The sequence below is a fragment of the Schistocerca piceifrons genome, chromosome 4 (assembly GCF_021461385.2).
Source record: "Schistocerca piceifrons isolate TAMUIC-IGC-003096 chromosome 4, iqSchPice1.1, whole genome shotgun sequence".
NCBI lineage: Eukaryota > Metazoa > Arthropoda > Insecta > Orthoptera > Acrididae > Schistocerca > Schistocerca piceifrons.
This window is the reverse complement of record NC_060141.1, coordinates 268911859-268929377: the sequence shown is the minus strand read 5'-3', so window position 1 is coordinate 268929377 and position 17519 is coordinate 268911859. Positions and strand designations below refer to the sequence as shown.

Sequence of the window (17519 nt, the reverse complement as noted above, 5' to 3'; positions counted from 1 at the left end):
CGCGGAGTTGACTAACAATGACAATCAGAATCTGGCCAGTAATGACATCACTGAGGGCGCACCACACTTGCCCTCTGAGTCGGACAACTCTTCCAACAAGCGACAAGCTTCATCGATAATACCTGATGTAGACGTGGTAGAGTACGAAACGGTAGTTAGACATGAAAGGGCCAACATTCCAGAGGGAACTATAGTGGATGGACATAAAGAGGAAGTGATGCAAGAAATAACTGACAACCACACAGATGACAGGCCACCACAGACAGGTTTAGGAAATGTCAAAGGAAAAGGGGGCGGGGGGGGGGGGGGGGGGGCACACACCGAAGACGAACCAATGACGCCACCCATCTCACGTGTCGTAGAAACAGCAGCAATTGCCGGCACCGAAATTAACGGAGCTCAAAAATCTTCTGCTACGAAGGCGGGACAGATGACTTCTCCTCGACCTTCCATGGAGTCGCCAGGACACTCACCAAAGGTGTCACTGATGATTTCACCAAAATCATCAAAAAATAAAAAGAGACGAAGAGCACATCAAGCTGCAGAGAACTTGGCCCCTCCTTTAAGAGAGGGGCTGAGGAAGGTACAGGAGACCGAAAAGAAGGATGAAGATACACAAAAGGAAGTGGTCGTCGAGTGTTCAGATCGGAACTAGAGACAAGAATGGGCTGAAACGCCACACAGAACATTTGAACCCTTGCATGACAATACGACATCAGATATGCACAATGAAACCCGACTTGGACAAGGACAGGGATACATCACCACGTCATGATTTAACTGGGAGGACGAAAAGGAGGATCAGACCGATGCAATGGGGGCGGAAGGGGCTTTTGAGGAATAATTTTCTTATTAAAAATTGTCACACTGAACTTTAAGAAGAAAGAAAAAAAGAAAAAAGAAGGAAAACCGTCAATGGAATAAAAGTAAAATAAAATAACACTATATATATCCAAACAGAAGTTATTGTTGGCTTCAAATTAATGATATGAATATAATAGAGGGAAACATTCCACGTGGGAAAAATATATCTAAAAAGAAAGATGATGAAACTTACCAAACAAAAGCGCTGGCAGGTCGATAGACACACAAACAAACACAAACATACACACAAAATTCTAGCTTTCGCAACCAATGGTTGCCTCGTCAGGAAAGAGGGAAGGAGAAGGAAAGACAAAAGGATATGGGTTTTAAGGGAGAGGGTAAGGAGTCATTCCAATCCCGGGAGCGGAAAGACTTACCTTAGGGGGAAAAAAGGACAGGTATACACTCGCACACACACACATGTGTGTGTGTGCGAGTGTATACCTGTCCTTTTTTCCCCCTAAGGTAAGTCTTTCCGCTCCCGGGATTGGAATGACTCCTTACCCTCTCCCTTAAAACCCATATCCTTTTGTCTTTCCTTCTCCTTCCCTCTTTCCTGACGAGGCAACCATTGGTTGCGAAAGCTAGAATTTTGTGTGTATGTTTGTGTTTGTTTGTGTGTCTATCGACCTGCCAGCGCTTTTGTTTGGTAAGTTTCATCATCTTTCTTTTTAGATATACAAACAGAAGTTATTGTACACGGCTCCAATAACGTGTCCTCTATTTACTGTCTTGTAGCGTCTCACAGTGGAACATACATATAACGTGACCGGCCTAAAGATAAACATAATTCAGAGTCAAGCAAAGGTAGCTGCACTGAAGGACTTTCTGTATCAGTCAGATACAGATATAGCCTTCCTGCAGGAAGTTAATGTCAAAGAATTGTATGTTTCAGGGTACAAAGAGGTGTTGAATGTGGCTCCAGAAAACGCATGTGGAACAGCCACCCTTGCTAAAGAAGGGATCGAGAGGCAGAAAACACCTCCATCTACCACTTGATACAAAACACAAAAAACAGAAGAAGAAATTTTATTGCCAGCCTCAGAACGGAAGATAACAGAGTCCTGACAGAACAAAGGGATATCTTAAATGAAGCACACAGATTTTTTCAGCAATTATATTCTGGAAATGCTACTGACGACAACTCGGTACAAGAGTTTTTACAGAACTTCGGAATAGAGGCAGTTGTTACAGAGGAGTAGAACAGAGGTTTAACATTAAAAATTACGAATGATGAGGTTTTTGATATATTCAAGTCTTCACCTTCACAGAAGTCTCCTGGCCCAGACGGCCTGCCTGTGGAGTTTTATAGGACCTTTTGGCACCTAATAGGTTCCCAATTCACGGAAGTAGTTAATGACGTCTTGAGGGGAGAGGAAATTCCTGCTGCTTTCAAGGAAAGTGTAACGGTACTACCTCAAAAGGGAAGGAGTATGGACACGAAAGATATTACTAAAATGAGGCTGAGCAGTCTAATGAACTCAGATTACAAGGTAGTTGCATGTGTAATTAAAGAACGAATGGGACCGATTTTAGAAAAAGTCATTGGATGCCACCAGACGTGTCTCCCTCAACGTACCATTTTTAAGACTGTATGTGAATATCGAGACATTATTTCTGTTTTCTCATCATCGTCAGGGAATGGAGGCATTACCTTCATTGATTTTGCTAAAGTGTTTGACAGAGTCAACTATGGATATCTGTTCAGAACCTTGAAACACATAGGTTTCAATGATGGCAACTTAGCGGTTTTAATGAACATCGTCAGAGGCATACGAACGAAAATCTCGATCAATGGACAATATACTAATGAAGTATTGATATCTAGTGGAGTTCCTCAGGGAAGTCCCCTGTCCATGTTGTTTTATGTGGTTTCTCTGGAACCCCTTTCACGGATTTTGAACACAACCTTAGAAGGCATAACAATAGCTGGGCTGAAGACAGTTACAAATGCATATGCTGGCGATGTGGGAGTTCTAGTAAGGAGTGATGATGACTGTGCCCAGCTAACGGACAAGTTATTGCTTTATAGCAGGGTAACTGGTGCGAGGATAAATGAAATGAAAAGTTCCTTTTTAAATTTACAGGGTCTTGACAATGTGCAGCTACCATGGGCAAACAGGGTGGACCGTCACATTGCTTTGGGCATAACTTTTTACAGTTGCCCATTAAGAACAACGGCTGCTAATTGGAAACAGGTGTTAGGGAAAATCAGAGGCAGCTTAATACTGCATGAAACGAGAGACTGAAATATCAAGCAAATAATTAAACTAATAAACTGTGCAGTTCTTTTGAAAGCTGCATATGTCACTCAGATTTTACCAACACCTCCAGACATAGCAATCTGTCGATACGTATGAAAAGGCAATATTTTTAGACTAGCAGTAGGAACGACTACATTGAGACCCAAAAACGGAGGCCTAGGGCTGACAGACCTTCAGAGGAAAAACACTGCCCTCTTCATTAAAAGAACACTAAAACTTATAGAGACACAGCCAAACAGCATAACTGCCGCTCTATTTGACCTTCTTAAACCAGGAAGCATGCAGCTGCCAGTAGATGTTCACAACATAAATTACAACCTAAAGCATATTAAGGATTTTTATGTAGAATTAAGATACTTGGCATGCATTTTAACAGACAAAAATAAGAGGACAAGTAAATGTATAGTAGAGAAGTTACAATCACGCGAAAACCAAAATAAAATGGAGCTGAAGTATCCCAACAAAAACTGGGAAAAATATGGGCTAATGTAAATAACAAAACACTGACTACGGAAGTGCAAGCGTCATGGTACAGAGTTGTCAACAACATAATTAGCACCAATGAAAAACTGTATTCAATAGGACTACATGCAACCAATGTGTGCCAAAAATGTCACAATTAGGACTCCTTAAAGCATCGCTTCATCTGTAATGGATACAAGAATATTTGGAATGACATTGTATTGCAAGTCGCTATTCTCAAATGGACCGATGGAAGAGAAATCACAGTACACGATATACTCTTCCCAGAAGAAGTTTCCTTTCCACCACAAAAAAAAAAAACAATGTCATCTTGTGGCTATTCGGAAATTTTGTCAATGATGTTGTCAACAACAAAGGCAATGACAAAATATACCGGAACAAAGACCATAAAAAGAAGTTCGGGAATATGATGCAAATTTTGTTTCAGAAACAAGGTATCGGATAGTACCTAAATAATATGAAATCAACGGAACAAGACAGACTGCCAAAGTAGGGGATTGCTGTTGAGGGTGCAGTATGGTGGGGACTTCATGTGCCCTGGGGCCGATACAGTAGCCGTGAAGGCCTCAACAGAACCCCGAAAAAGCATGTTTTCCCAAAAAGTAACAGGAATCATGCCACAGCACAAGAATAGTAGGGAAAAACTATTCTAATGCATAAGACGTGTATCACTGAAGAAGTTTAATTTCCTGTCTTAATTTTTACTTTTGCTTCTCTCTCATTTTTGTTTAAATTCTAATGAAAGAATATTTTGCATTCCATTAATGCAGTCAACAGTAATATAGAGAGACTTATTTTCACAGTAATATATTCGGATTACAATTTTCTACCATTGACTTCAAGATGTAATTCAGTTTCATAACCCATTAAAAAAAAAAAGTGTGGCATTGAAGCTCGCCGAAGAAGGCGCATGAAGGAGAGCGAATGGAAGGGCTAGAAGGGGAGATGGGAGGACCTAAAAAAAAAAAAAAAAAAAAGGGACTGGGTGTTGTGTTGTCCTAATCATCATTTCATCCCCTTCAATGCGCAAGTCACCAAAGTGGCGTCAAATCAAAAGACTTTCACCAGGCGAGCGGTGCTGTAGTTGTGAATTGCTGAATTCATCTTAAATTCACTATTGTTATTAACCAAAAATACCATTAGTGAGTACATGTTCTGGCACATAAATGTAAGAATCCTTGGTCCATCAAGAAGCTTCAGCATGATGTTTGGTTATCAGTTTTATATAATATACTTATTGCACACTTCTGTAGAATAAACACTTGTTTCACTTTAGCTACAATGCTCCAGAAGATTACACCACAGGACAGAACTGAGTGAAAGTGGGCACAGTATACGAGGAATCTAGTCTGCATGTCAACACAGTGACGGAGATTTTTGAGCACAAAACAGACAGAAGTGAGCTTTCTGGTTAACTTATCCACAAGCTGGTGCTGTCTGAGTTTTTTATTCATCTGTATGCTCAGGAACTTCTCACAAGGAGCTTCATACAACAATAGGCTTTATACCTGCACATTATGTCAACCACATGTGAAACACAGAAGGATATGAGTTTCACGAAATGATTACCTTGGTACTCACTGTTCCTCTCCCATCAGACAAACATTAAAAATGTCATAGGAAAGTTTTTACAGAACACTGGTAACATGTAGGGGCATATGCAGATGTATGCAAGTTAGTGAGTGTGTGGGTGTGTTTATGCACTGTATCTTGACAAAGGAGGAGTCCAAATGCAAACATGTTTTCCTTCTTTTTTGTGTGCCTATTGATGACTAAACACTTCTGCTTTTCAGTGAGTGGTCTCCTTTAATCCTAAAGTATACAGAAACAATAAAAAATTATTTAATATCACTTGCTATTACGTAAATGAAAATTACCTTAACAGGAGAACTGATTGTAACATATTGTTTTTCTTTGAAATCATGAATAATTCACAAATTAAGTCAGGCACAGTCCTCTCACCTGTTTCCAGGCATCTCCTGAGATTCAGAAGAGAATGAAAACTTAATGAAGCAACATGAGGTCTACCCCAACGATCCGCCCCTTCTTCTACATCTTCTTCATATTTGATCCAGCGGGCAGTTTCTTTCCATTCCCTGTCTTCTCCTTCTCCATACAATTCATCCAGTTGAACAAAAACCTAGAAGTATCAAATAGAGAACTTTACCAACAAAATGTTTTATTAATTTGGTGTTGCAGTCACAGTGACAATTTATAACCAAAAGCTTCCATATTCAGGCTTATATTAAATATGTTTTAATTATCCATAAACATCCAGGATAAAATGAAATATATATATGAGGACAGGACGTTACCCATCAAACAGAAGAGCTGTTTACCATCAGACATGCAGATGTGTGTGTGAGTCAGTGTGTGTGTGTGTGTGTGTGTGTGTGTGTGTGTTTTCTACACACATGTCCATTGGTCAGCATCTCTTTTAGTTTGTGTAGTGGTCTATTCTCATTGGTATTATACTACCCATTAAAGACACTATTTAAATGCTATACATATATTAAGCAAACTATAAAAAAACAATTGGCACTATTTTTTGTCTCTTAAAGGATTATAACTCCTTTTAGTAAAGAAAGGCATTTCAGTCATACTGGAGACAGCCATTATTGTTGAAATTATTGGTTGGAAAGTTATTTACTCTCCAGCACAGTCACAACAATTCTGAAAGGAAATAAATGATTTTCAAAATGATTGTAATCCCTCATGCATGAGCTTTAACACATAACTTCAATGTTCATATTAAATGATGGTTACATGTTAACAGTGTAAAGTACATCAATTGTTTGTTTGGGACTTCCACTTGCACTTCATCATACATCAAGACAGCTATTGTCCCACATTTGTTACTTGCATCTACCCGCCACAAGTCAAAGGTTTGTGTGTAGAAGGTACTTTTTTATGATCATATATTAAGATTGAATGGCTTGCCAGTCACTGATAACGTGTGGGATGAAAGCACATCTTAATGTTGCTGCCTGAGCTGTTGTTTGTGTGATCTTATCTTCATAATACCAAAAGAACTTTACTTTACTGAGGAGATTGAAGAAAGTTTTTTAAACTGCATCATGAAAACATTTTATTGAAACCTTCCAAGAAGCATGTTGAGAGATTGTAGACACCTTTCTTCAATGTCTGTCAGTTCAGATGTTTGATCATTTCTGTGGCACTGTTTTATGACTCAAATTAGCCTGCACTAATTCTGTTTGTGTATGGTCACTGCCCCCTTTTTGACTCACTTGAAACGAATTTCACACACTTAAGCAATATTAAATCAGAATTCCAAATGTCCCAGCAATGAGACATATCTACCATAGCTTAATTCCTCACTGACACTGTGATTTTTCTATTTTATGTGCAATCACATTGTTACTTCTAGACATCTGTGTTATATGAGTGACCTCAGTCATAAAACTTTAAATTTGTAGACAAGGGCTTCATAATTTTTTATGTTTTGTCAAATATACATTTTTCAGTTTCTTTGCAAACAAAGCTTCATGCACCAGGGTGACATCTTGGCAAAATTAGGTAACATTTGAAAAATAAATTGGCAAGATTCCTTCATAGATAATTGCATTGTCTAATAAATGTCTGAAGTTACAACTCTTGCAGTCTGCTGATTAACTGAAATATAGTGTGAACATTAATGATCTTATTGTACTTCTATAGACATACTAAAATTACTTCCATTTTTGTGAAAACATCTCCCAGTCTCAGGTTTTCACAGCACGACTGATTAATAGTATGCTTCCAGGAGCTCTGTTGAGTTTCTGTTTTCATTTTATGCACAATATTTCAATGAGAGATACAGCCACCGTCTTGAGAAGCTGTAAGTTTTGCTGTCACTTGTACATTCTAGTTGGAGTACAGGCAGTGAGTATATATAACAGCAAAACTGAGGAACATGGCTGGCTCGGTCATCAAAATATTGTGTATAAAATGAAAACAGCAACTTGGCGCAACAACTGGAAGAACATTATTAATCACTCATTCCATCTGTTAAAATGTCTGCAAAGTAGTTACAAATCTGGCTGCAGCAGTTGTTAAGTAGTTGAATCCAAGACCCTAGATGAATAAAACTAGGATTTATTCACTAAACACAGCCAACAACAATAACAACAACAGCAACCCTACTATCTCTGGTTCTAACACAAGTGTTCATTCCTCAGAACAATGCCAATGAGCACAGGAAACATAAATGTGAGGATATATCAAATAAGCACTTAACCATAATATGGATTCGTCATGACACTAGCTGTATAATCTACTGTGATACACTTAGCCAGATGAGTATGAGCTCCAGCATTGCTACCAATCCACACTAGAAAGAGGTTTAAGATCTTGATGACCATCATTATCATATCATATATGTCATATCATTGGCCATTTGCTAGTGACAGCTGAATACAAGCCTCTTCTAACCTTCCACTAACGACATACGAGTTGGAATCCAAAATTTTCAGGACTGGTGCTGCCATCTGGAAAGTAGGAGTAGTAGATCTCTGCACCGCTAGGTGGTGAGAGCTGCACATCTGATAAGTCAGTGTGTGGAGTGGCATTCAGCTGGGAGGACATGTTGCATGTCCACAGTGATTTCTGTAATACTCTGTGTTTGGTGTGTGGTGATTTTACGATGGATCCGCAAACAGAACAGCGCGTGTGTATCAAATTCTGTGCAAATCTCGGGAAAAGTGCTACGGAGACCCTTGCAATGATTCAACAAGTATTTGGGGGACAGAGCATGAGCCGTACACATGTGCTTGAGTGGCATGCTCAGTTCAGGGCCAGCTGTACAGAGGTCGAAGATAATGCTCACACTGGAAGGCCCATTAGCCGCACAACGCCAGACATTGTTCACAAATTTCAACAGTTGGTTCGTGTGGATTGACGTCGAACCATTCAAGATCTTGTGGATGAAGTGGGTATTGGTTATGGAACATGTCAACAAATGCTGACTGATGAATTGGGCATGCATCGTGTTGCTGCAAAATTTGTGCCAAGGATCTTGACTGCTGATCAGAAGGCACAGCATGTTGAAGTGTGCACGGACCTTCGTCAAACCACATCTGATGATCCAACCTTCTTGTCAGAGGTTATCATTGGCAACGAGAGCTGGATTTATGGTTATGACCCAGAGACACAGTAACAAATTTCCCAGTGGAAGAGCCCAGGCTCTCCAAGACCCAAAAAAGGGAGACAGGTGAAGAGCAAAGTGAAGAGCATGATCATCGTTTTCTTTGATACCAAGGGAATTGTGCACAAAGAATTTGTCCCACCCAACCAAATAGTGAATTCTGCGTACTGCTGTGACGTTTTGTGACGGCTCTGTGAAAATGAGCAGTGACAACGGCCCGAACCTTGGTGTCAAGGGAACTGGCTCCTGCATCATGACATCACACCCTGTCACACGTCCTTGCTCACCAGGACCTTTTCGACAAAAAACAACATGGCTGTTGTACCCCACCCACCGTACTTGCCAGATTTGGCACCTTGCAACTTCGCGCTATTCCCAAAACTGAAACTCAAGTTGAAAGGCCATCAGTTCAACACACTAGAGAGGATTCAAGAAGCATCGCTCAAAGGACAGGACTTCCAGAAAATGTTTGACCAGTGGCAGAAGCGCTGGGACCGGCATGTACATGTGGATGGGAACTACTTCGAGGGTGATGATGAACATTAGTCCAAAGGTAAGATTTTCAACAGGTGGAAGCACCAGTTCTGAAAATTTTGGATAGCACCTCGTAAAGTATATGTATCCATGTTGTCTCAGCCTGTTTTCTAACGTCATCTTCCAGTATACCATCTTCTTAGTCTCTTATTATCTCTTGGAATTCAATAAAAACCACCCTTTAAGTTTTTACCATCCATTTTAATGTGATACTCTTCAGTATAGTAACTTACAGTGTATCAGTGACTTGTTTCTCAAGGACTGTTAATGCATATTTTGTTGAAATTGGATCAAAAGTTATCTCAAAATCTATGAATCTCTGGTAAAATAGTAGCTTATATTACTTTTTATGTTCTAAAATTTCATTCAAAACTTGCAAATGGTCCAGTGTACTACATCCAGTTCTCAAGCCTGTTTCTTCCTTCGCTTTACCTAAATCCATTGGTTTTTTTTCTGTGCTGTTCATCATATTTCAGTCAATATTTTGTGTGTTGTGAAGATGGGCTAACAGGTCTACAATTATTTTTATGCCTTCCCTTGTCTCTAATCTTATAAAACATGTTTTTATTAGTGGTACAGAATTGTCATTCCTCAAAATACCTTAATGATTTCTTTCATTTCCTCCAGAATTTGTGACTCTGTCCCCATTTATTTAATTCTCCAATGGATGAAAATAAATAGCTTTCTTTTAACTTGAGTGTACTGTTTGTCTGACCACATGTTAAATTACAACACAGAGAATGCAAAGCATTTTTTTTAAATTTTTGCATGATAAGACAAATCACCAGTCTTCACTGAAGCCAGTAACGTGTCGCATAATGGATGTTGTGAAACTTGTAGAATTAACAAATGGAAAACAATTAGAGATTAAATTACCAAAAAATAATAATACAGGATTAATAGCATTTATTTACAACACAAAAATCAACATTTGTTAAGATGTATAGAGAAGACTTAGATTTCCCAGACATTAGTTTGCAGCTCTAAAACCAAAGAAATTATATTGATCTAGGAATTTGTATGGTACTAATTGGTATAATGAAAGTGTCCACTTCAGTTGGTGTCAGTAGTGGAATCCTTCACACCTGGTCATCGACTTCAGTTGGTGACAGAAGAGGGATCGACACTACCTACAACTGACATGGAGGAAAAAGATGATCTGACTACTGCAGGGTTGCAGTTTCATCAATACATGTTGGGGTGAGTACAGTCTCTTTCTTTATGTTTTTGTTTGACTGCACGTATCATAAAGTGCTGATGGGTGTTTGGCGATCTGTTTTTGCCAGAGGTTACACTATACTCACAATTTTAGTATGTGATGGGTTACCACAGACAGTGTTCTGCAAGTATATAAATAAGAATGGTAGTTTTGTAATAAGTGTTGTCATGAGCAAGAGGTATTGCTCATTGTCTATGAGTATATCAAATCTTACACACATGTAGCGATTCAGGAGGCGGAGCAATTCAGGAGGGGAAGCTGAGTGCTATCAAGAAGAATTCACTGTTTTCAATGCATAAAGTAATAGGTATGAGCAGCTCTCAGGCAGAGTAATTAAGTTACAGTAAGAAATCTTATGATAGTGGTACAGTTAAGTATGCTTTTCATAATCTGATTTTGCTTTGCTGTGTTGCTGTATTTATTAAGCATGGCTTTTATGAAGCCAGAGCTTGAGAATTGTACAAAATTTTCATTGGTCTGTGCCACTTGGAATGGTAATGGTGCCAAGCAAGGAATATGGCTAGTATGTCAGTATGTTAAATAGTGAGAAGTGTTGGGATAATGGTATGCGTAAGTGTATTTGTCATCTGTGTGTTTATGATTGATAGGGAGTAATCATGTCATGGTTAGTACCACAGGGAGCAGGCTTTCCAATACTGCAAGGGGCTACCATAGGAGGTTTTAAAAACTGTAGCAGCCAAAACAAAAGAGATGCAAGTGTACAATTCAAAGTTGTATATGAGACTGGAAGCGTTTTGGGTTACAAAAAAGGAAGTAGCTTCTCTCCAGAGTATGCAGAGGAGGTGCAGAGAGGACCTGATGACTGGTGGATTAAAAACACCTCAGAGTGTGAGAACAGAGAGATTTTGGAGAGGATAGAGAGGAAGCAGACAGAAGGGAGGAGAAGAAAAATGAAAGGGAGAGGAACATCCTTGTGACTAGTTTATCTGTTCCTGTCAAACATCCAACTACCATTAATTTAGTTAAGGCTGTCAATCCTGTGAATAGTAGGATGAAATTTGACAACTGGGAGGACGATCTAATTATTGGGAAAATGAAAACATTTAGTGAAGAGGATGATGATGATGATGATGATGTGCGGAGTTGGTTCAATGTGCAGAGCAGTAACATTGTGGACATTAAGGAGAATAATGTAGAAGTATCATCTGTGATATCACATGGAACTGTGGAGTCTGAAGTAGCTGCAATGCTAGACAAGAATGAGAGTGGGCTATACGAAAGTGAGTAAGTCTGTGTGTTGTAACATGGGCAATTTTGGGTGTTGTTCAGACCACTGAGCCTGTTCCAAATACATAGGGAGTACACATGCCACTGACATTTGAGTCATGCAAGTGGAACTGACAATGATGATGTTATTGTAGATACTACAGGAAATGCACAAGAAGCTGTTGATATTGATAAGCGTGTTGCAGATGTCATGGAAGAAGCTGTACTGGTGCACATATTTCCTCAGAAGCAGGATGAGTGTAGGAAAAGTAAGATGCAGCTTGTTTATAACATCAGTGATCATGTCAACAATGCAAAATCTGTTGCATATATGCTAGAAGTTTGCAATGTAACAGTAGTACGAGTATTAGGTCGCAGCCTTGCAGAGCCAGCTGCTGATTGACACAGTGATCTGTATATAAGAGAAATCAGAGCTCGAACAGAAAGGTTTAGGTGTTCGTTTTTCCCGCGCGCTGTTCGGGATTAGAATGGTAGAGAGATGGTATGATTGTGGTTCGATGAACCCTCTGCCAGGCACTTAAATGTGAATTGCAGAGTAGTCATGTAGATGTAGATGTAGATATAGTGCAGCTGCAGTTTGAGCTTTGCAACAGGCATAAAGTAAGTGAAGTATATAAGGTGAACCTGAGAATAAACTTTCTGTCCTAACATTATGACAAAATTAATCTTCGGCAATGCATGGTGGAACTTATTCCAGCCAGAGGAAATGTCATCAGTTGACTGCTGTCAGAATGTTCACCCATCTTAAGGGGTAAGCTGGTTAAACTGCAAACAAACTCTATATGGCTTAATTTGTATGATAAAGTGTTGCTAGGAATCAGGAAGTTGCTTTGGAACAGCAAGAGTATCAGAAAGCTGAGCATTTGGGGGGGAATATTGTTGCCGTATTGTGAGTGGCCGTACAAAATGCGATTCGTGTGTGAGGATAGGTTGGGAATATGTTTTCCAGGAAAGCATAAGGGGAACTGTTGTCACATATATTAAGTTCTGAATGAAGTTCCCAAACAATGGGTTAAAAAACACCAGACAGACAAAAAAAATGCCAACTACATGAGTTTAATGGAGCCAGATCATGTGATATTAAAGAAGGTTTCTTAAGAATAATTTATTAAGGGAGTTTTGCACATTATTTTAGTTGTAAGTGGAAATTGAGAAGTAAAAGATAAATGTTGTATGTACAATAATGTGATGTGTGTGGTAGTAAGAAATGTATTTCCTAGCATTTAAGAAGTATATGGCAGTTGAGCAGGTCATGAGGGCCTTGAAAGTGAGATGAGACATTCAGTCGTACACAAAGAATTGTCACAATGACACGGCTAGTGGGAGGTTAGTTGCTGTACATTGCATTGTACATTCACATGAGAACTAATGGGCTGTTAATTATAGTAACACAGATCAAATCTTGCAGTGATAAGTAAGGAAGTAGTGAGCTACCCGCTGTAGGGCGAATTTGCAGCCACTGAACATTGTGACTCAAACCGCCCAGCTCTTTCAGAACATAATTTGAGTAAATATTATAGTGTTGTCCATGCAGGTTGAGTTCTGTTGCAGAACAGTCCAGGGTAGAAACCCAGAGAGGAGGGTTGTAGTGTACTACTGCCACTATTTTCTGGCAATTTTGTGTGCAGCACTGCAGAAGCTACATGCAGCCAGTGGGCACAAGATGTCAGCATAACAATTACAGCAACAGAGCTGTTTTTACTCTGTGACACAGATCAGACCTGGCAATGCGAGCCAACCAGTTCAGTGGCAAGGCAAGGGTCTTACAGAAAGAGGCAAGTAGCTTCCTCATTGACAGACTGCAGGAATGTTGTTAGGAAAATGACTAGAAGTGGTACCTCGACACAGTAGATGAGACACATCCTGTATAAGTAGCTGTGACTTTTTAGCAGAGATATTCATAGCTTGGCAGATTGACTATGATGAGGGGGCTATACTGGGCACCAGTACACCATGGCAGTCACCCAAAAGCATATACTGGTGCCAAGTCTGCCTTCTGGGACTTGGTGCACCTTCACTGGTGGGCTATTACAGACTTACTCAGCAGCAGCTTGACTCCTGCCTGCGGGGCAGTGAGTTGTGACCAGGATGGCACAGCTGCCTCCATCCTATGTGGATGCAGACACCATGGCAACTCATGCCACTACTCATGGGGACGTGACTGGAAGCTGGCATCCTCTGCAAGTGATCCGGCCATCTCCTGCACTGCTGACAGTGCATGAAAAGTATGGCATGTGTATCTGGGTTGCGTGCTCCTAGCCAGCCACTTGTCAGCTTTCCAAGGCACATACGTCAGTGCCTGCCAGCTGGATGCCAGCCAACATTGCATCCACCTCACCATATGGTACAAGGGGTATGACAGCATCTCAGTGCAGCTTCATGGTTTGGGATAAAGTGACTGACTTCTTCATACTGTTTTAATGAGCTGCCAATGGCCCACTTCCTAGGCACAAGCCTGCACTGCCACCCAGTCCTGCATAGAACTGGCTCACCAACTCCATGTCAGCTTCAAGTATAATACGTCATTTTTTTGGTAAAGTTTTCTATGATAATGTTAAGTAACACCATACAAAATTATTGGCTGGAAAACAACGATCACTAGGTTTAACTTCTCATATGGAATTTCCAGTTGTCTTCTAGTAATTACACCATGCCTTTGTGTATTGTATAGCTGTTCTTTTTTTAACTGCAACTGTTTAGTCTAGCTAGTAAACTTATGTTTGTATCATTGATAAAAATAAGGGAGAAGGTTTTTTGTGGAGTTCGATGCTGGTACATAGGCTATCCCCCTTGAGTAACAAAGACATTGAGTTTAATACCCCCATCCAATGGACATATCAAGACCAAAGCCATCTCATGCTCTCACTCAAGCCTTGGAATTTAAGCAATGAGACTGCTTCGCAATTTTAGTGATCATTCAGTGTGTATTTACATCACCTTTCTCCAGTGCCAACTAGAATCCCACATCAGGGTGGAGCATCAGCAATTGAAGCTGCAGAGGCAGTAGTTTAAGTGTAATTGATTAATATAGACACTGAAGTCAACTGTGGAGGAAAGCAATTTCTAGACTGGGATGGCTATTTTTTAATTCTTTGTCGATTATATACTGTGCTGCTAAGAGCATGATGATTGCAGCAAAAAGTTGTAACTTGTCACACATAATTAATTAATAACTTTCTCAATATAGAGCTCATAGGCTTTTTAAATTTTATTTTTATATTAACTGTGACAGAGAGACTGTTGCTCTCTTGATATGATTGTGTGCTAATAAAGAGGAAAGTACATTAGTGTAATTTTGAGAGGTACTAACAGCACCATATTTAGGCTCATTAATACAATACACCAACCTACAAATAGAAAATTTAAGTTTCTTGTAGGGAAAAATATGTCATCACTACTAATGTTAATGTTGATGACATTGTAAATGAAACTCATAACAGGAAAATTATCTTCAATCAGTTACTGTGTAGATCACTATTCGTCAAGACTATAAGCAGCTGCGTCATTCAAATGGAGAAGGAAACTACAATGCTTCAAAAAACAGTAACTTTTAAACTATGTCAAGCATAATTAGAGATAACAATCACCTCATGAGGGCTGTGGTCAAACATTTTCTTGTATGCTTGCAGAGGAAGTACACTCTGTAATTGTTCTGAACCATCTTTCCTGCCAATATGAACAAGACCTGATGAAGGAGTCTTCTGAAGCTTGTACCGCCGCAACCCTCTTGCATCGTCAAAACGATGACCTAAACATAGCATGAATCATTCTGTAATGAGCAATGCACTTAATATTAATCTATCTCTGTCTCTTTCCTTAAACAAACTACATGACAGAGTATAATATTACCAATTAATACTTACTGGCTAAATCATCTATGTCTTGCTCCTGCAAATTAATAGCTTCCTCTGGTTGTATACTGACTCTCCTTCCCTCTACTCCACTAAATTCTGCACCAGATCGTAAACGAGATTGTGGGTCTTCTTGCAAGCTATGCTTTCGAGACCGATGATGATGGTAATGATGCCGACTAAAATAGGGAAAGAGTGCAAAAAGGTGAATTAGGAAATACTAGGCACATAAGTTTCCAACAATGCATTGCTACATAATGAAAAATTAGAACTATATAATACAAAGTATGTTACATCATTCTTCTTATTGTGTAATTTAAAACATTCATATAGATTTGTAAGGAATAAAATAAAAAATGAACAAAACACAGTTCATGGGAATCAAATAATAGGTCTAACGAGTAAACTTCACCTGTGTCGCCGTTTTGGTTTCTTATCCACTTCCTTTGAAGGCTCCTCTGGCTGCAATAATTCTTTTGTTTGCTGGTCAGCATCTTCTAAGGAACCTTCTTCTGGTTTCTCAGCTATTTCTCCTATGAAATTTTGCATAAGTGAATAGCATTATTTGGAAGTGGCATCAGTTTCTCAAATTTATTACTTTAGTATGCAGTCTGACAAACACACGACACTAAAAAAAGCAATGGATATTCCTGGATGGAATAACAAGTAAAATATAAGAAAGGCACAACTAACCTATAGCTCACTGATGTGCAGTACATGAGCACATGCAACAGAAAACAGTAATCACACTAGCTATCAAGCTTCTCTAGCATAAGGACACACATTCACACATAAACACACAGACACACAAATGAAACGCACACACCAACAGTTGCAGCAAAACTGGCTGTTGATTATCAATTACTGAGAGCAGTTGCCTGGTTAGATGAAGGTGGGGATTGGGGAAGAGATGGGTGCACAAGGTGGTGAGGGTGTAGGGGAGCAGGCACAAGATGAGGAGGGTGTTGTGGGATAATGTGAAACAATTTTTTGACAGATGCCTAGGTGGTTGCACAACAAGACAAAAGGAGTTCACAGAGTAGAGCATATACGGGGTAGAGAAAGGGAGAGGAGAGGGGAAAAGGAGGGGAGGGAAGGAGAGAGGGTGTAAATGAAGAGGGTAGAGAGAAAGGAAGAGTGGTGGGAAACGGATCAGGTGAGACATTGTGAAACATTCATTCATTCATTGTGAAACGGCTTAGCACAGGTTTAGGCCAGGAGAATTGCAAGATCACAAGATATGCTGGGGAACCACTTCTCACTTGGGTAATTTACAGAAACTAGTACTGGAAGGGAGTATGTGAAAGGTTTGTGTAGTGAAGCAGCTGTCGAATCATGTTCAGCAACTGGATGGTAAAGTCTGTGGTTTGTCACAGCTGGCAATGGCCATTCATATATAAACAACATATCTGCTTTCACACATAGGCCTGTTTTGGAGCAGGAGAATGTCTGTGACTGGACTGCATTAGGAGGTGGTGTGTGAGTGTATGGGTCAGGTCTTCCATCTGGGTCAATCACCAAGGAAAGATCCATGGTATCTATGGTGTGTAGGAGACATTGGAGTAGGGATGAACAATAATATTCTGTAGATTGGGTGGATGGTGGAATACTGTTTTCATTGATGTGGGTAGAAGTTTTGAGTTGGATATCCCTCATTTCAGAGTATGGCAAGAGACAGTCACACACCTAGTGAAGGATTGTGATTGAGCATTTCAAGGCCAGCATGACACTGGGTGATCAGAGGAGAGCTGATTTGTGGCTGGTTAACATGTTTATTGGTGTCAGAGAAGGAGAGGCTCAGGAGATCTGTTTATGGATGAGCTGAATAAGATACTGTCTATCAATAAAGACTCTGGTGAGATTATAGGTACATTTCGGCAACTCTGCTTTCCACTGTAGATATGGTGTCCACA

At 39.8% G+C, this 17519-nt stretch overlaps 1 protein-coding gene across 2 annotated transcripts in view; it reads right to left on the bottom strand.

Annotated features, from left to right (window-relative positions):
• LOC124795166 (band 3 anion transport protein) overlaps nucleotides 1-17519 on the bottom strand; it is a 590830-nt gene that overhangs the window by 159610 nt on the left and 413701 nt on the right. For both annotated transcript variants that reach the window (XM_047259057.1, XM_047259058.1), the window contains exons 7-10: nucleotides 16019-16139; nucleotides 15619-15785; nucleotides 15343-15503; nucleotides 5574-5751 (exon numbers count right to left, since the gene is read on the bottom strand). In XM_047259057.1, the coding sequence (XP_047115013.1) occupies nucleotides 5574-5751; nucleotides 15343-15503; nucleotides 15619-15785; nucleotides 16019-16139 (627 nt within the window). The remainder of the gene's footprint in view (nucleotides 1-5573; nucleotides 5752-15342; nucleotides 15504-15618; nucleotides 15786-16018; nucleotides 16140-17519) is intronic.